Source organism: Heptranchias perlo, chromosome 1 (assembly GCF_035084215.1).
Source record: "Heptranchias perlo isolate sHepPer1 chromosome 1, sHepPer1.hap1, whole genome shotgun sequence".
Lineage (NCBI taxonomy): Eukaryota > Metazoa > Chordata > Chondrichthyes > Hexanchiformes > Hexanchidae > Heptranchias > Heptranchias perlo.
In genome coordinates, this window is record NC_090325.1 from 66528220 (window position 1) to 66548254 (window position 20035).

Sequence of the window (20035 nt, forward strand, 5' to 3'; positions counted from 1 at the left end):
GACATTCACACTAATACACTCACACCAATATTTACTGACATTCACACTAATACACTCTCACCAATATTTACTGACATTCACACTAATACTCACACCAACATTTACTGACATTCACACTAATACACTCACACCAATATTTACTGACATTCACACTAATACACTCACACCAATATTTACTGACATTCACACTAATACTCACCAACATTTACTGACATTCACACTAATACACTCACACCAATATTTACTGACATTCACACTAATACTCACCAACATTTACTGACATTCACACTAATACTCACCAATATTTACTGACATTCACACTAATACTCACCAACATTTACTGACATTCACACTAATACACTCACAGCGACGTTTCCTGACGTTCACACCGACGCCTTCCATTCCCCGTCACTCGAAGCCGCCGCTTCATCTGTCACAGGGGCTCCAGTCAAAGAGGGGCCCGGACCTGGGGGCCTTCCCCCGGAGAGAGCGGGGCCCGGACCTGGGGGCCTTCCCCCGGAGAGAGCGGGGCCCGGACCTGGGGGCCTTCCCCCGGAGAGAGCGGGGCCCGGACCTGGGGGCCTTCCCCCGGAGAGAGCGGGGCCCGGAGCTCAGCTGAGGCCTCGTTCCTCGGGCCGGGGGTTTGGGGCTGTCGGACGCGGCGATGCTGAAAAGGCTTCTGTGCCGGTGGAATTCCTATAAACACAGATTCGTGCCCTGGATCGCACTGAACATGTGGAAAAACCAGAGGTACAAACACCAAATATCAAACCGTGTGATCAATAAATAAATATCGAAAAATCTCCAACAAATTCCGAAAAATATCACAAACAGAAAAACGTTAACCTTTGTATTAAAATACAAAATATTAAATCCAGCCAAATACTAAATATATTTAAAAATTACAAAATAATACAACAAAATATTATATTGTATAATCGCGAAAAATAATAAATATAGCAAAATATTAAACTGCAATAAAAGCAAAATATTAAACAGTAAACTATTACAATGTATATTACAGCAAAATAATAAATACAGCAAAATATTGAATTTAATACAGCAACATATCAAACCATATAATGCTAAATATTGAATAATTTAAGAGCGACATATCAAACCATATAATAAATACAGCAAAATTTTAAACCATATAACAGAGTATTAAATGCAGTAAACTATCAAACTGTGTAGTAACTATGACAAAATATCAAATAAATCAGAATAACAAATAGTCAAATAATAAATACAGCACAATTGCAAACCATATGTTAAATACAGCTAAATATTAAATATAGTAAAATATCAACCAGTATAGTAAATATAGAGAAATATTTAACCATATAATAAAGAAAGCAAAATAATAAATGCAGCCAAATAAATATAGCATAATATCACACCATATAATACATTGAGCAAAATATTAATATGGCAACATATCAAACAGTATGTTAAATGCAGCAAATATCACACAGTACAATAAATACAGCAAATGTGGGCTTTGTTGGCAAGGCCAGCATTTATTGCCCATTCCTAATTGCCCTTGAGAAGGTGATGGCGAGCCGCCTTCTTGAACCACTGCAGTCCGTGGGGTGAGGGTTTTTCTACAGTTCTGTTAGGCAGTTCCAGGATTTTGACCCATTGACGATGAAGGAATGTGATCTATTTCCAAGTCAGGATGGTGTATGACTTGGAGGGGAACGTGCAGGTGGTGGTGTTCCATGTCCCTGCTGCCCTTGTCCTAGATGGTGGAGGTCCTGGGTTTGGGAGGTGCTGTCGAAGAAGCCTTGGCGAGTTGCTGCAGTGCATCTTGTAGATGGTACACTCTGCAGCCACAGTGCGCCGGTAGAGGGAATAAATGTTTAAGGTGGTGGATGGGGTGCCAATCAAGCGAGCTGCTTTGTCCTTTATGGTGTCGAGCTTCTTGAGTGTTGTTGGAGCTGTACTCATCCAGGCAAGTGGGGAGTATTCCATTACACTCCTGACTTGTGCCTTGTAGATGGTGGAAAGGCTTTGGGGAGTCAAGAGGTGAGTCACTCGCTGCAGAATACCCAGCCTGTGACCTGCTCTTGCAGCCACAGTATTTATGTGGCTGGTCAATTTAGGTTTCTGGTCAGTGGTGAACCCCCAGGATGTTGATGGTGGGAGATTTGGCAATGGTAATGCCGTTGAATGTCAAGGGGAGGTGATTAGACTCCCTCTTGTTGGAGATGGTCATTGCCTGGTATTGTCTAGCACAAATGTTACTTGCTACTTATCATCCCAAGCCTGGATATTGTCCAGGTCTTGCTGCATGTGGGCACGGACTGCTTCATTATCTGAGGGGTTGCGAATGGAACTGAGCACTTTGCAATCATCAGCGAACATCCCCATTTCTGACATTATGATGGAGGGAAGGTCATTGATGAAGCAGCTGAAGTGGTTGGACCTAGGAGACTGCCCTGAGGAACTCCTGCAGCAATATCCTGGGGCTGAGATTGATTGGCCTCCAACAACCACTACCATCTTCCTTTGTGCTAGGTATGACTCCAGCCACTGGAGAGTTTTCCCCCTAATTCCCATTGACTTCAATTTTACTAAGGCTCCTTAGAGTCATAGAGTCATAGAGTTATACAGCACGGATAGAGGCCCTTCGGCCCATCGTGTCCGCGCCGGCCATCAAGCCCAGTCTAATCTAATCCCATATTCCAGCATTTGGTCCGTAGCCTTGTATGCTATGGCATTTCAAGTGATCATCCAAATGCTTCTTGAATGTTGTGAGGGTTCCTGCCTCCACAACCCTCTCAGGCAGTGAGTTGCAGACTCCAACCACCCTCTGGGTGAAAAAGTTCTTTCTCAAATCCCCTCTAAACCTCCCGCCTTTTACCTTGAATCTATGCCCCCTTGTTATAGAACCCACAGCGAAGGGAAAAAGCTCCTTAGTATCCATCCTATCTATGCCCCTCATAATTTTGTACACCTCAATCATGTCCCCCCTCAGCCTCCTCTGCTCCAAGGAAAACAAACCCAATCTTCCCAGTCTCTCTTCATAGCTGAAGCGCTCCAGCCCTGGTAACATCCTGGTGAATCTCCTCTGCACCCTCTCCAAAGTGATCACATCCTTCCTGTAGTGCGGCGACCAGAACTGCACACAGTACTCCAGCTGTGGCCTAACCAGTGTTTTATACAGCTCCATCATAACCTCCTTGCTCTTATATTCTATGCCTCGGCTAATAAAGGCAAGTATCCCATATGCCTTCTTTACCACCTTATCTACCTGTTCCGCCGCCTTCAGGGATCTGTGAACTTGCACACCAAGATCCCTCTGACCCTCTGTCTTGCCTAGGGTCTTCCCATTCATTGTATAGTCCCTTGCCTTGTTAGTCCCTCCAAAGTGCATCACCTCGCACTTTTCCGGGTTAAATTCCATTTGCCACTGTTCCGCCCATCTGACCAACCCATCTATATCGTCCTGCAGACTGAGGCTATCCTCCTCGCTATTTACCACCCTACCAATTTTTGTATCATCAGCGAACTTACTGATCATACCTTTTACATTCATATCCAAGTCGTTAATGTAGACCACAAACAGCAAGGGCCCCAGCACAGATCCCTGTGGTACCCCACTGGCCACAGGCTTCCAGTCACAAAAACAACCTTCGACCATCACCCTCTGCCTTCTGCCACTAAGCCAGTTTTGTATCCAAAGTGCCAAGGCACCCTGGACTCCATGGGCTCGTACCTTCTTGACCAGTCTCCTGTGCGGGACTTTATCGAAGGCCTTACTGAAATCCATGTATACCACATCCACTGCGTTACCCTCATCCACGCGCCTAGTCACCCCCTCAAAAAATTCAATCAAATCAGTCAGACATGATCTTCCCTTGACAAAGCCATGTTGACTATCCCTGATTAATCCTTGCTTCTCCAAGTGGAGACTAATTTTGTTCTTCAGAATTTTTTCCAATAATTTTCCTACCACTGATGTTAGGCTCACTGGCCTGTAGTTCCCCGGTTTCTCCCTACTCCCCTTCTTGAATAATGGTACTACATTAGCGGTTCTCCAGTCCTCTGGCACATCCCCTGTGGCCAGAGAGGTTCTGAATATATGTGTTAGAGCCCCTGCAATCTCCTCCTTTGCCTCACACAGTAGCCTGGGATACATTTCGTCCGGGCCTGGGGATTTATACATTTTTAGGCCTGCTAAAACCGCCAATACCTCCTCCCGCTCGATGTTAATATGTTCGAGTATATCACAGTCCCCCTGTCGTATTTCTATGTCGACGTCGTCCTTCTCCATCGTGAAAACAGATGCAAAAAATTCATTTAGAACCCCTCCTACATCTTCCGGCTCCACACACAGATTGCCATTTTTGTCCCTAATGGGCCCTATTTTTTCCCTAGTTATCCTCTTACCCTTAATATACTTATAAAACATCTTAGGATTTTCCTTTATTTTGCTCGCCAGTGTTTTTTCATGGCCCCTCCTTGATCTCCTAATTTCCTTTTTAAGTATCCCCCTGCACTTTTTGTACTCCTCTAGGGCTTCCTCCGTCCTTAGCCTTTTGTATCTGCCAAAAGCCCTCCTTTTTTTCCTAATCCATTCTCGTATATCCCCTGACATCCAAGGTTCCCTGGAGTTCTTGGAACCACCCTTGACCTTTACGGGAACATGTTGCCATTGTATGGTCTCAATCTCCCTTCTGAAAGACTCCCATTGCTCCGATGCGGATTTTCCTACAAGCAGCTGATCCCAGTCCATTTTGGCCAGATCCTGCCTTATCCTATTAAAATCGGCCTTCCCCCAATTTAGAACCTTTATTTCCGGCCCCTCCCTGTCCTTTTCCATGACCACCTTAAATCTCACTGAATTATGGTCACTGTCACCAAAGTGCTCACTTACTTGATGCCACACTTGGTCAAATGCTGCCTTGCTGTCAAGGGCAGTCACTCTCACCTCATCTCTGGAATTTAGCTCTTTTGTCCATGTTTGGACCAAGGCTGTAATGAGGTCTGGAGCCGAGTGGTCCTGGCTGACCCAAACTGAGCATTGGTGAGCAGGTTATTGGTGAGTAAGTGCCGCTTGATAGCACTGTCAACGACACCTTCCATCACTTTGCTGATGATTGAGAGTAGACTGATGGGGCGGTAATTGGCCGGATTGGATTTGTCCTGCTTTTTGTGGACAGGACATACCTGGGCAATTTTCCACATTGTCGGGTAGATGCCAGTGTTGTAGCTGTACTGGATCAGCTTGGCTAGAGGCGCGCCGCGGCTAGTTCTGGAGCACAAATCTTCATTACTACAGCTGCGATGTTGTCAAGGCCTTTTCCGTATCCAGTGCACTCAGCTGTTTCTTGATATCACGTGGAGTGAATCGAATTGGCTGAAGACTGGCTTCTGTGATGGTGGGGACCTTGGGAGGAGGCCGAGATGGATCATCCAAATGATACAAAGAGCAAAATTTTGACTCTGGTGCACGGGGTGTCCTCTATGCACTCCCAGTGTCATCAGCTAGAAGCCTGAACCATTTTCATGGTCAGGCCTCATTGGAATAAAATTGGCAAGCTGCTTATCAGTGCAGCCTTTGGTTGCAGATTTGAAATTGTGGGCTTTGTCTCATTTTACGCCAACCACAACAGCCTATTTGGTGTATATCATTAAAGGAGAAGAAGCAGCCAGGGTTTCTGCAGCATTCTTATTTTGAACTTGGCAAAATGTATAAATTCTAATTCAATTCTGTACTCAAAGTGGCTCCTTTACCTCATAGTAGTAGATACCTAAAGTGACTCCTTCACACTTGTATAACTGCACAGGCTCTATACCTTTATACTCTTTTATCTTGTTTATACTAGTATATCTCTGGGTATGTGATATAAAATAAATCTACAGTAGCATTTCCCATAGATAAGTGAGACAATAATCGGCACAAAATTACTTGGCACTTGGAAAAGTATGGACTAATAAATGAAAGTCAGCACAGACTTGTCAAAGGAAAATCGTGTTTGACTAACTTGATTGAGTTCTTTGATGAAGTGATGGAGAGGGTTAATGAGGGTAGTACAGTTGATGTGTATATGAAGTTTCAAAAGGCATTTGATAAAGTATCACATAATAAACTTGTTAGCAAAATTAAAGCCCATGGGATTAAAGGGACAGTGGCAGCGTGGATACAAAATTGACTAAGGAACAGAAAGCAGAGAGTAGTGGTGAATGGTTGTTTTTCAGACTGGGGGGAAGTATACAGTGGTGTTCCCCAGGGGTCAGTATTAGGATCACTGCTCTTTTTAGGAACATAGGAATTGGAGTAGGCCATTTAGCCCCTCGAATCTGTTCTGCCATTCATTGAGATCTGATTGAGGCTGATCTGTGACCTATCTCCATATACCCGCCTTAGCCCCATATCCCTTAATACCTTTGGTTAACAAAAATCTATCAATCTCAGATTCAAAATTAACAATTGAGCTAACATCAACTGCTGTTTGCAGAAGAGATTTCTGAACTTCTAACACCCCGTGCGTATATATGTGTTTCCTAACTTCACCCCTAATTTTTAGGCTATGTCCCCTAATCCTGGACTCCCAACCAGCGGAAATAGTTTCTCTCTATCTACCCTATCAGTTCCCCTTAATATCTTGAAAACTTTGATCAAATCACCCCTTATTCTTCTAAATTCCAGGGAATACAACCCTAGTTTGTGTAATCTCTTCTCGTAGTTTAACCCTTGGAGTCTAGTAAATCTACGCTGCACTCTTTCCAAGGCGAATATATCCTTCCTAAGGTGCGGTGCCCAGAACTGAACACAGTGCTCCAGGTGTGGTCTAACCAGAGCTTTGTATAGCTGCAGCATAACGTCTACCCCCTTGTATTCTAGTCCTCTAGATATAAAGGCCAACATTCCATTAGCCTTTTTGATTATTTTCTGTATCTGTCCATGACATTTTAATGGTCTATCTACATGGACCCCTAAGTCTCTTTGGACCTCTACTGTCTTGAACTTTTCACCATTTAGAAAGTACTCTGATCTATCCCTTTTAGGTCCAAAGTGGATAGCCTCACATTTGCCTACATTGAAATCCATTTGCCACAGTTTTGCCCATTCGCTTAATCTATTAACATGTGTCTGTAATTTTATGCTTCCATCTACACTGCTTACAATGCTGCTTATCTTTGTGTCAACACACAAACTTGAATATGTGGCTCTCTATCCCGTCATCTAAATCGTTAATAAATATCGTTAATAAACACAGTGAATAGTTGAGGCCCCAGCACAGATCCCCGTGGGACACCACGAGTCACATCCTGCCAATTTGAGTACCTGCCCATTATCCCTACTCTCTGTCTCCTGCCGCTCAGCCAATTTCCTAACCAGGTCAATAATTTGCCCACAATTCCATGAGCTTCGACTTTCGCTAACAGTCTCTTATGAGGGATTTTATTGAATGACTTCTGGAAGTCCATATAAACAACATCCATAGACATTCCCCTGTCCACTACTTCAGTCACTTCTTCAAAAAATGCAATCAGGCTTGTCAGGCATGACCTACTCTTTACAAATCCACGTTGGCTCTCTCTGATCAGCCGAAAATTTTCAACGTGTTCAGTCACTCTGTCCTTAATTATAGACTCTAGTAATTTCCCGACAACAGATATTAGGCTAATTGGTCTATAATTCCCTGGTTTCCCCCTCTCACTTTTCTTAAATAGCGGAGTGACGTGCAATTTTCAAATCTAAAGGGACGGTTCCTGAATTGAGAGAACTTTGGAAGATTATAGTTAGGGCATCTGCAATGTTCTCACCTACTTCCTTTAATATCCTGGGATGGAAACCATCTGGTCCTGGGGATTTGTCACTCTTTAGTGCCATTATTTTCTTCATTACTGTTAATGTGCTTACATTAATTATGGTGAGTCCCCATCCCGATTCAAAATTAGATTCATTGGGGTGTCCGGCAAGCTATCCTCTTCCTTTACTGTTAATACTGAAGCAAATAAATTATTTAACATGTCCGTCATTTCCTTATTTTCATTTACAATATCACCATTATCACTTTTTAAGGGGCCTACGTTGCTCTTGACCACCCTCTTTTTCCTAATATAATTGTAAAACTTTTTGTGCTGATTTTGATATCCCTTGCAAGTTTCTTTTCATACTCCCTTTTTGTAGTTCTTACTATCTGATTTGACGCCCTTTGATGTTTTTTGTATCTCTCCCAGTCGGCAGGATCTGTGCTATTTTTTTGCATTTTTATATGCTTTTTCTTTTAGTTTTATGTTGTCCCTTACCTCTTTTGTTGTTCGTGGGTTTTTTTTTGGCAAGTAGAGCTCTTGCCCCTTATGGATTTAAACTGGTTCTGTATCACGTTAAATTCTTTTTTGAACACTTCCCACAGGTCGTCTGTTGTTTTACCCATTAACAGATTTGCCCAGTTTACCATGGACAGTCTCTGTCCCATCTCGTTGAAGTCGGCCTTGTCTGAATTTAGAATCTGAGTAGCTGTTACGGGTTTCTCCCTTTCAAACATAACGTAGAACATATTATGATTGCTATTAGATAAATGTTCATGCTGTTAACTAAATCTGGCTCATTATGCATTATTAAATCTAATATGACCTTCCCCCTTGTTGGTTCGAGGACATATTGTTGCATAAAGCTGTCCTGAACACACTCAAGAAATTCATTACCTTTCTGACATGAGCTCGTCTGCTTATTCCAATCTGTATGAAAGTTAAAATCCCCCATTAAAACCACTCTGCCTTTGCTACATGCTTGTCTAATCTCTGCATTATATATTCTGCCACTTCACAGCTGCTACCAGGGGACCTATATACAACTCCCACTACAGTCTTAAATCCTTTTTGATTTCCTAATTCTACCCATAAAGTCTCCACTGCCTGCTTACCTCTCATTATATCCTCTCTTATCATTGAATTAATTTCATCCTTAATCACTAAGGCTACTCCTCCCTGTCTACCAGTTTCCCTATCCTTCCTGTAGACCTTATAACCTGATATATTCAGTTCCCAGCCCTGACCGTCTTGCAGCCATGGCTCAATGTATATTAATAATCTAGATTTGGGTATAGAGGGTATAATTTCAAAGTTTGCAGATGACATGAAACCCGGAAATGTAGTAAACAACGTAGAGGATAGTAACAGACTTCAGGAGGACATGGACAGACTGGTGAAATGGGCAGACACATGGCAGATGAAATTTAACGCTGTGAAGTGATGCAATGTGGTAGGAAGAATGAGGAGAGGCAATATAAACTAAATGGTACAATTTTAAAGGGGGGTGCAGGAACAGAGAGACCTGGGGCTGCACATACACAAATCTTTGAAGGTGGCAGGACAAGTTGAGAAGGCTGTTAAAAAAGCATATGGGATCCTGGGCTTTATTAATAAAGGCATAGAAATAAAAGCAAGGAAGTTATGCAAAACCTTTATAAAACACTGGTTAGACCTCAGCTGGAGTATTGTGTTCAATTCTGGGCACCAGACTTTAGGAAGAATGTCAAGGCCTTAGAGAGGGTGCAGAAGAGATTTATTAGAATGGTGCCAGGAATGAGGAACTTCAGTTGTGTGGAGAGACTGGAGAAGCTGGGGTTGTTCTCCTTAGAACAGAGAAGGTTAAGAGGAGATTTGATAGAGGTGTTCAAAATCATTGTCGGTTTTAAAAGAGTAAATAAGGAGAAACTATTTCCAGTGACAGACGGGTCGATAACCAGAGGACACAGATTTAAGGTGATTGGCAAAAGAGCCAGAGGTGACATGAGGAAACATTTTTTTACGCAGTGAGTTGTAATGATCTGGATTGCACTGCCTGAAAGGGTGGTGGAAGCAGATTCAATAGTAACTTTCAAAAGAGATTTAAATAAATACTTGAAGGGAAAAAATTTACAGGGCTATGGGGAAGAGGAGGGGAATGGGACTAATTGGATAGCTCTTTCAAAGAGCTGGCACACACACGATGGGCCGAATGGCCTCCTCCTGTGCTGTACCGAATATGATACTATGCCACCATGGTATGTGGTCTTTTAGAAGGAAGTTGATTTGGTGTAGCGTTTGTTTCTGGAGGTGAGAATGATGTGGTTTGTGGGAGCAGGTTATTTGGTTTGTAAGGATTTGGGAAGGATGTGGAAGTAATCAAGGAGTGAGTTGTGGGGATTGTGGTTATTGGTAAAGAAAGTATTGAGTATTTTTGGGGGTAGTTGCTAATTGGTGTGTGGTATCAAGAGAGAGTAAGTAATGGGGTACTAAGTAGGGAGAATAGATTTGTGGGGAGTTGGGGTATAAGGACTGGGATATTTAGAGTTTGGATTAATCTGTGACAGAAAAAAATATTTGCAAATGGGAATTGAGAACAGGAGTACCTTAGCAGTGACCTTAAAGGGGCAGGCCAGCTTAACAACTAAACAACACAACTGTGCTCCAGTCCCCAGGCTACCCACGAACAATCGCACAGGAAGTCAGCTAGTATTCATAAAAAAGGTAAGTGAGGAAAGTATTTATAAAGAGTAGGAGACACAAATCGCAGAAGACAGTAAAAGGGAGCCTTAAGGAATTAAAGGAGGACATTTGTGATGCTTCGGTTGATATTTTGGAATATATCCAAGGGCAGGAGGCTAGCAAATGCAGTTCTGGTCTTTTTCCAGGAATATTTTATACTTGTCCTAGCTGGAGGGAGTCCCAGAAGCACCATTCTTAATTTGTAGTTTGTATCTGTAAGATATGATAGGGATTGAGAGATTCTGAGCCTGTAGTCAGTCTTGAAGGAATTTGATTACTCCCTCCCAGAAGCACATTGGTGCAGGGCATTCCCAGAGCATGTGACCTCTTTTAACCGTAATCCTTTGCTCTTGTTATTACAGGACGCTACGATTTGTTGCAGAAGATTCTTTGGATAAAGTTATTTCTGACCAAGTGGTTGAGACGTCAATACTGAAGCTATTTCAAGCTTTGTTCTTGAGTGATTTGAGCAATCAAGCTGAGTTTATTAATCTGCTGCCAGAAAGTATTCAATCAAAATATAAGAATACGTTAACTCATTTTCAGTCAATTAAAGAAACTGAGAAAGAAGCAAAAGGAAATCGAATGGATTTTAACCCCGATAGGGCAATATTTGAAACACTTGGATTCAGTATAAGTCGAGCAACTAGTTCACTTTCTTTTGCAGGAAGAGGAGTGTTTGTTACAACAGGAAGGGTGTCCAAAGGAGCAGTTGTTTGCATGTATCCTGGTACTGAAATCATTTTTACAACTTTTATTTCTTGCATTGCATTTCTTGCATTTTATATGTGAAAGATTGTTACTGTTCGTGGTGGTGTGACCAGTTTACTTTGATCTCTAAAGTAAAGTAGTATTAGAATGCTTCATATACTTGAAATCTGGAACTCTCTCCCCCAAAAATCTGTTGAGGCTAGGTCAATTGAAAATGTCAAAACTGAGATTGATAGATTTTTCTTAGGCAAGAGTATTAAGGGTTACAGAACCAAGGCGGGTAGATGGACAGGGCATTGGTGAGATCACATCCAGAATATTGTGTGCAGTTTTGGTCTTCTTATTTAAGAAAGGACATAATTGCTTTAGAGGTGGTTTAGAGAAGGTTCACTCGACTGATTCCTGGGATGAGGGGGTTATCTTATGTGGAAAAGTTGGGCCTGTATACATTGGAGTTTAGAAGAATGAGTGGTGATCTTATTGAAACATATAAGATCCTGAGGGGACTTGAAGGGGTAGATGCTGAGAAGATGTTTCCCCTTGTGGGAGAGTCTAGAACTAGGGGCCACAGTTTAAAAATAAGGGGTCTCCCATTTAGGATGGAGATGAGGAGAAATTTTTTCTCTCAGAGGGTCGTAAGTCTGTGGAACTCCCTTCCCCAGAGAGCGGTGGAGGCAGGGTCATTGAATATTTTTAAGGCTGAGTTAGATAGATTCCTGATTAACAAGGGAGTCAAAGGTTATTGTAGGTAGACGGGAAAGTAGGGTTGAGGTCATAATCAGATCAGCCATGATCTTCTCAAGTCTGCTCTGCCATTTGATGGGCTGAAAGGCCTACTCCTGCTCTTAATTTGTATGTTTGTAAACAGATCAGCCATGATCTAATTGAATGGCGGACAGGCTCAAAGGGCTGAATGGCCTACTCCTGTTTGTATACTGTCTGGTGAAACCACTTTCAGTGGTTGCGAAGAGTATGGCATTTCAATGCTCATACTTCCATCTTCCTTCTCTTCCTCCCCTGTACCTGCCTCATCTCTGTCCACTTAGTCTTCCCTGCCACATCCCCTCTGACCCCCCCCCTTTGCCCATCTGCCTCCTCTCTTGCCTGCTCTCCTCCCCAACCCATCTCCTCCTGCCCTTCCCACCCTCCCTCTCCAGTCCTACCCACTGCCCTCCTCTTCTCTCATTCACCTTTGTTCCTTCCCTCTTCCTCTTTCCCCTCGCCTCCTCTCCCACCCCCGCTCATACCTCCTCTCCTCTGACCCTCTCCCCACTTCTTCCTGCCAACTTGCCTCTTGGTGGGGGTTTCAGAGCCAAAAAGATAATCAGTAGGGGAGGGGGACAAATGTCCTTCAACAAGGGGACAGGTCCAGAATGACCGTCAGTGGTTGGGGGGAGGTTATAAAAGGACTTCAAAAATGATTAGTGGGGAGGGTGGGGGAAGGGGGAAGGATGAGGGTTACCAACCTGAGAAAGTCTGGAACTGGGGTGGGGGGGGGGGAGGAGAGTTGTCAATCATTGGAAAGTCTGTCAGTTTGGCAGGGGGAGGCTGAGTGGTTGCCAGCACCAACATTCCTTTTTAAGAGACTGTTGCCATCCGAGAATAGTCAAAGGTGGGTGTCGGCCATGGTGGATGCAGGGCTGAAGAAACTTGTTGGGGGGTGGTGTCTGAATGGTGTCGAGGGGAAAACCACGAGGGTGATTGTGGAATAGCTAGAATGTGAGGAGGCTGTAATATGCCAAACTACTTTGGGGCAATTGGGGAGAACTGTAGCATGGAAATTGGGCAGTGCCGGTGAATGCTCACAGAGGGTCAGGGGGCGGAAAACCTGAACATTTTGAGTCATAATTCTTGTTGAATCATGGGCAGGCTGATCTCCAGTGCACATTTGAGCTTCAGATGCATGAGGTGGAATTGACTGGTGAGATGCTTTGGGTTTCTGCATACGAGTATAGCTCCGTGTTTGGGATCTGAACAGCAGCCTAAGGGAGGGCTTACAGTTGCCGACTGACTCCTTAATTTCTAGATGGCAGGAGGCTTCACATGTCTCCATTTCTGCTGCTATGAAGAGAGTCTTCTCTATATTCCGTTATGCAATGCCATCCAGTGTATTTTTCATAGAGCTGTATGCTTAGACACATGCTGACTTTAAGGCCAAAAATGCAGTTGCAGTGCTGAGTTTGGACCAATTGTTACTTGACAGGTTTTTTAATCTTACAAATGGCAATCACAGTATCACCTAAAGGCATAACAGATACTGTAAATAAATGTTGACACTTTAAAAATAGATTTTCCCATTGACAAAGCCCGACAGGAATTTTCACTGTATTGTTAGACCATCTGTTGCAACCCACTCAGCATTTTATGTGAGTGTATGTATACATATATATCCATTATTGTTGTACACCATGGAGTCCACAAGGCAATTTTTGTCCATCTTTCCCTTACTTTTGCCATCAGCAAGTATCATAGTGAACACATAGTGAATATATATAAAAACACACACATACAGATAGTATTATTCATTATTAATCAACTCTGGATTATAACTCGTTAATTTTGAATTATGGACGTCAATGTGCGCCATTTATATGGAGCATCCTGGCGGTCAGTATTCACTACATTTGCTGATGGCAACAGTAAGGAAAAGATGGACAAAAATTGCCCTGTGTACAAAAATAATGGACACGCAAGAGTGATTTCAGGACAATAATATCATGTTGGATTTCAGTTGCTGTTATAAAATATGTCATCTGAACCACTTGGTGTGATTACTTCCTGCACTCTCAGGTATTCATTACTTTTTATGTAATTAAATTCATTTTGATTAAATATGTTTCTAAATAACCAGTAATGTATCCACAACTGATGAGATTTGTGATTTCAGCCTTGATCATAAACATGGTTTTCGAATACACTGTATCAGAAAATATAGTTTTCTAATGCATGATTTATGATGGGGTAGCTTTAAATGATAGGCAGAGCTATAGTTTTGTTGTACAGCATATTCTAAAATAGTGCTTTTTATATGTTACTTTGATTAATAAAATTGTAGAACAGGCTTCCTTAGTATCATGCTGAGTTATATAGACTAGGACAGTCTCAGGTTTCATTCATAGATACATAGAATGATACAGCACAGAAGGAGGCCATTTGGCCCATCATGCCTGTGCCAGCAATCCCCAGTCTGTGCTGTGTAAACTAATCTTAGCCAAGGCAGCAGCAGAAGGCTATAATCGCGTTCAGCTCCCTGGGTTTGGATGGGGAAAATCATCCAGAGCTTCCACTCCTGATTGACGTCCAGAAACCTCTTTTGGAAGTGTGCTTGTGTGGATATCAGGTGATGACAGGATCGGGATCAGCTGTGATGCCCCCTGTGGTCGAATGACATACCAACAACCACTGTCAAGATTCACACTTGAATAACGGCCACTCGGGTGAGGTGGAACCTTTGAAACCACCTGTGGAACTTTACCTTAACAAGGCAACACTTTCAGGAGGAAAGGGGAGGATATTGGCTGAAAATAATTGTAGAATATAAAATTTGGATTGCCTGGATATATCGAAAATTGGAGGCCATGATCTCAAGATAGGTACTAGATACATAAAGGGGAAGATTAGAAGAAACATTTTCATGAAAAGAGTTATTGGAATGTAGAATTCTTTACTACAAGTGGTATCTTATGAATAACTTTTAAAATATAAAGCAAACATTGCAGGTACAAGTATTTAATTTTATAAAAAGACATAGAGATTTTGTGTTGATTAGCAAATAAAGTGTATCAAAATAATTTAACAAAATCCTGTTTCTAATGGCAAATGGAAAAATTTGATTTGGATTGATGGCAGTGCTAAGACCTATTAATGGAAAATAAAATCTGGGTAATCAATATACCACATTGGTATGACAGATTGTGAGGCTGGAGGACGTGGACAGGTTCGGGCAGTGGGTAAATAGAGTATAAATACAGTTCAACAGGTAAATGTGAAGTAGTAAATTTTGGGAACAGAAAATGGAAATATATCCTAATTGTTCAATTTTCATTGGAGTGGAGGAAGCAAGAGATCTAGAGCTACACATACATAAATCAAAAGTAGTATTGCAGTTGGGAAAAGCTATAAAAAGGCTAATGGTATTCTGGGTTTTATATAAAAGACATTGAATACAAAAACAAAGATGATGGTGAATCTGTTAAAGACATTGGTTAGGCTGCAGTTAAGAGCACTGTGGACAGTTTGGGCACTACATTATAGATGATATTGGAGCATTAGGAAAGGTGTAATGTAGATTCAATAGGATGATAGCAAATCATACAGCACAGAAGAAGGCCATTCGGCCCATCATGTCTGTGCCGGCTCTTTGAAAGAGCTATCCAATTAGTCCCACTTCCCTGCTCTTTCCCAATAGCCTTGCAAATTTCTCCTTTATCCAATTCCCCTTTGATGGGAGTTAAGATGAGAGACTTGAAAAACTGGAGCCGTATTCACTTGACCAGAGATGGCCATGGGGAGAGTTTAATAAAAGTGTTCAAAATTTCGACAGTTGTGAAAGTTTATTTCCACTAGTTGGTGAATTGGGAACAAGGTACCGTAACTTTAGGTTTGGCACTAAAAACATAAAGGGAGAGGTTGGATAACACATTTTCATGCAAAATAGAATATGGAATCTGAGTCAAACATGATATTTAAGAGAAAATTAGATAAGTATTTAAAGAAGAAAAATATTAAAATATACAGTGAAAAGCAATGGAAATGGGATTAGTAAAAGATGTGGAAAGGAAGATCCTGTCTATTACTGGACTTTAATTTAAACCTCTTTAACCTCAGCTATCAATTAAACACTGAGGGACAAGGAAGCGAGAAAGGGAAAAGCATATGTCACTGAAACTATCAAGAAATGGGCATTACCAAAAAAATGATTGAATCATGTTCCCTTCTGATCGGTTATAAGAACCAGATTCCAGCATGAAAATAGCAGGTGATATGCTCTCCGTGTTTTCCTCTCTCTGCTTAATTCATGTTTCCCAAGGGTATACACATCACTGTACACACGTCAGTCATGGCCTTGTGTTGAGCACAAAATCCAGGCTGTCCTACGTGAATGTTGCACCAAAAGCCAATTTGAATTTCCAACCTAAGCACATGGAAAAATAGTTTAAAAATCTCTTCCTACAAATGAGCGGGCTCTTGACCACCCCTCCCTGTCGAGTTGCACCAGGGTGGCCATTTGCTGGCAGTGAGCTCATTCCAAGCAAGGCAAGGACACATCGAGTTACATCGAATCTACAGCACAGAAACAGGCCATTCGGCCGAACTGGTCTATGCCGGCGTTTATGCTCCACATGAGCCTTCTCCCACCCCTATTCATCGAACCCTGTCAGCATACTCTTATATTCCTTTCTCCCTCATGTGCTTATCTAGCTTCCCTTTAAATGCATCTATGCTAGTTGCCTCAACTACTCCTTGTGGTAGCGTGTTGCACATTCTTACCACTTTTTGGGTAAAGAAGTTTCTCCTGAATTCTCAATTGGGTTTATTAGTGACGATCTTATATTTATGACCTCTAGTTTTGGACTATCCCACAAGTAGAAACATTTTCTCTACATTACCCTATCAAACCCTTTCATTATCTTAAAGACCTCTATCTGGTCACCCCCAGCCTTCCCTTTTCTAGAGAAAAAAACCCTAGCCTTTCCTGATAAGTACATCCTCTCGGTTTTGGTATCACCCTTGTGAATCTTTTTTGTAACCTCTCTAATGCCTCTATATCCTTTTTATAATATGGAGGTCAGAACTGTGCACAGTACTCCAAGTGTAGCCTAACCAAGGATCTATACAAGTTTAACATAACTTTTCTGCTTTTCAATTCTTTCGCTTTAGAAATGAACCCCAGTGCTAGGTTTGCCTTTTTTATGGACTTATTAACCTGCGTTGCTACTTTTAGTGATTTGTGTATCTGTACCCTGAGATCTCTTTGCTCCTCTACCCAATTTAGACTCTTATTATGCAGGCAATATGTGGCCTCCTTATTCTTCCTACCAAAATGCACCACCTCACACTTATCCCTATTGAGATTCATTTGCCAATTATATGCCCATTCTGCAAGTTTATTAATGTTCTCCTGCATTTTGACGCAATCTTCCTTTGTATTAACTATCCCGCCCAATTTGGTGTCGTCCCCCAAATTTTGAAATTGTGCTTCCGATTCCCGAGTCCAAATCATTAATGTAAATTGTGAACAACGGTGGTCCCAGCACCATTCCCTGTGGAACACCACTTCCCATCTTTTGCCAGTCTGAGTAGCTATCCTTAATCCCTCCTCTCTGTTTTCTATTTTGTAGCCAGCTTGCTATCCATTCTGCTACCTGTCTCCTGACTTCACATGCTCTGACCTTAGTCATGAGTCTACAATGCAGTACCTTATCGAAGGCCTTTTGAAAATCCAAATATATTACATCTACTGCATTACCCATGTGTACTCTTTCTGTTACTTCTTCAAAGAATTCAGTAAGGTTGGTCAAGCATGACTTTCCCTTCTGAAATCCATGCTGACTATTCTTTATTACATTTTTGTTTTCTAGATGTTTTTCTATTACATCTTTGAGTAAAGATTCCATTATCTTTCCTACCACCGATGTTAAGCTAACTGGTCTGTAGTTCCCTGGACTTGTTCTATCTCCCTTTTTAAATATAAGAACTATGTTAGCTGTCCACCAGCCCTTTGGCACTATTCCCCTTTCTAATGAATGTTTATATATATGTAATAGTGCCTCTGCTATCTCTTTCTCATCTTTTAATATGCGCGGATGCAATCCATCCGGACCAGGAGTTTTATCCTCTTAGTTGATTAGTTTATCAATTATCTTCCCCCTTTCTATCTTAAATGCCTTCACATCTGTTTTGATCTCTTCTTCTAATGTCATGCCCACCATGATAAATACTGAGGCAAAGTAACTATTCAATAGTTTTGCCATTTCACTGTCATTACCTGTGAGTTTATCTTGTGCGTCCCTATCCCTATCCTGACTTTTCTTTTGTTATTTATGTGTCTGTCGAATACTTTACTATTTCTTTTTATATCCCTTGATAATTTAATCTTGTAGTTCATCTTTGCTTTCCTAATTGTTTTTTGACTTCTTCCCTAAGCTCATATTCCCTTTTGTCATCCTCTCCTTCATTGTCTATGTACTTAGGGTATGCCTTTTTCTTTAGTTTCAATTTTACCCTTATCTCTTTATTCATCCATGGTGTTTCATTATTGGCTAGTTTGTTCTTGTTTTTTAGAGGAATATACTTCTCCTGGACTCTATTGATCACCGTTTTAAATATTTCCCACTGCTGTTCTATCTCTTGCCTGTCAACATTTCTTTCCAGTTTACCTTCCATTCTCATCCCCTCAAAATTAGCTTTTTTCCAATCTATTTCTTTGGTTTTGTGTCTTACTTATGTCTTTCTCAATCATTATTTTAAACCTTATTATGTTATGATCACTATTGCCTAGATGTTCCCCTACACTTCTCTTATCTGTTCTGGTTCATTTCTCATTACTAGATCCAGCAGTGATTTCTCTTTTGGGCTTCTCATATAGTGGGTAAGAAAGGAGTCCTGTATACACGGTAAAAACTCCATTCCCTTTTTCCCTTTCCCTACCTCTTGCCAGTTTATTTGGGGGTAGTTGAAATCTCCCATGATCATTATTTGATGTTTTTTACTCATTTCATAACTCGTTTCAGGTTGAAGCTGCATTATATATTAACATGTAAATTGTGAACAACAGTGGTCCCAGCACCAGTCCCTGTGGAACACCACTTCCCACCTTTTGCCCGTTTGAGTAGCTACTCTTAACTCCTCTCTGTTTTCTGTTTTGTAGCCAGCTTGCTATCCATTCTGCTACCTGTCTCCTGACTCCTCATGCTCAACATAGTTGTTCCCCCTAATTTGGCAACTTTGGCTTCAAAATGAGTGTGATTCAATAGTTAAAATAAAGCAGAATGAGTACCTTTTGTATTACTTATCTATCTTTGGTACAAGTACTTGTAAACTGTGTGTGTAAGTATGTACAGATCACTGAAGCCAAACTAAACCATTGGCTAGAGAGTTCACCTTTTGATAAACTACAGCTTCATCCCCTTTGAGTAAAGTATGCCAGACCTTCCCCTACCCCCAGCAGGTCAGTGTGTGTACATATGTAAAATCTAAGAAGCATATCCTTCACTTAACCGTATTTAACTGATGCTCTGTTTTTATGAGTAACAGGTACTGTCTATCAGCAATATGAACCGATCCTTTTCCAGTCTGTGTGCAACCCATTCATTTTTCGATGTATAGATGGTGTGCTGATTGATGGGAATGACAAAGGGATTTCTAAAGTTATTTATAGGTAAGTTTTATTCACCTTGTAGTTTCAGATGTGAGCACAGGTACTGCATTTTTAAAATCCTGGACGCACTTGTAATTTTATGAAAGTAGTCTAAAGTGGGAATTTATAACTGAATACAGTGACTCGCCCCTCCCCATCTCTGCAACCTCCTCCAGCCCTCCGAGATCTCTGCGCAACTCCAATTCTGGCCTCTTCCGCATTCCCGAGTTTCATCGCTCCACCGTTGGCGGCTGTGTCTTCACCTGCCTAGGCCCTAGGCCCTGGAATTCCCTCCCCAAACCTCTCCGCTCTCTACCTCTCCCTCCTTTAAGTCGCTCCTTTAAACCTACCTCTTTGACCAAGCTTGCGGCTCGGTGTAAAATTTTGTCTGATAATGTTCCTGTGAAGCACCTTGGATGTTTTTACTATGTTAAAGGCACTATATAAATCATAGAATCATAGAATCATAGAAGTTAC

At 41.7% G+C, this 20035-nt stretch overlaps 1 protein-coding gene across 1 annotated transcript in view; it reads left to right on the forward strand.

The window, feature by feature from the left end:
- The first annotated feature begins 383 nt into the window (after positions 1-383).
- The window catches only part of setd9 (SET domain containing 9), a 37312-nt gene continuing 17660 nt past the window's right edge, over positions 384-20035 (forward strand). Inside the window, exons 1-3 of the mRNA XM_067986205.1 lie at positions 384-750; positions 10851-11218; positions 19456-19579. Of these exons, the coding sequence (XP_067842306.1) occupies positions 665-750; positions 10851-11218; positions 19456-19579 (578 nt within the window). The 5' untranslated portion in view covers positions 384-664. The remainder of the gene's footprint in view (positions 751-10850; positions 11219-19455; positions 19580-20035) is intronic.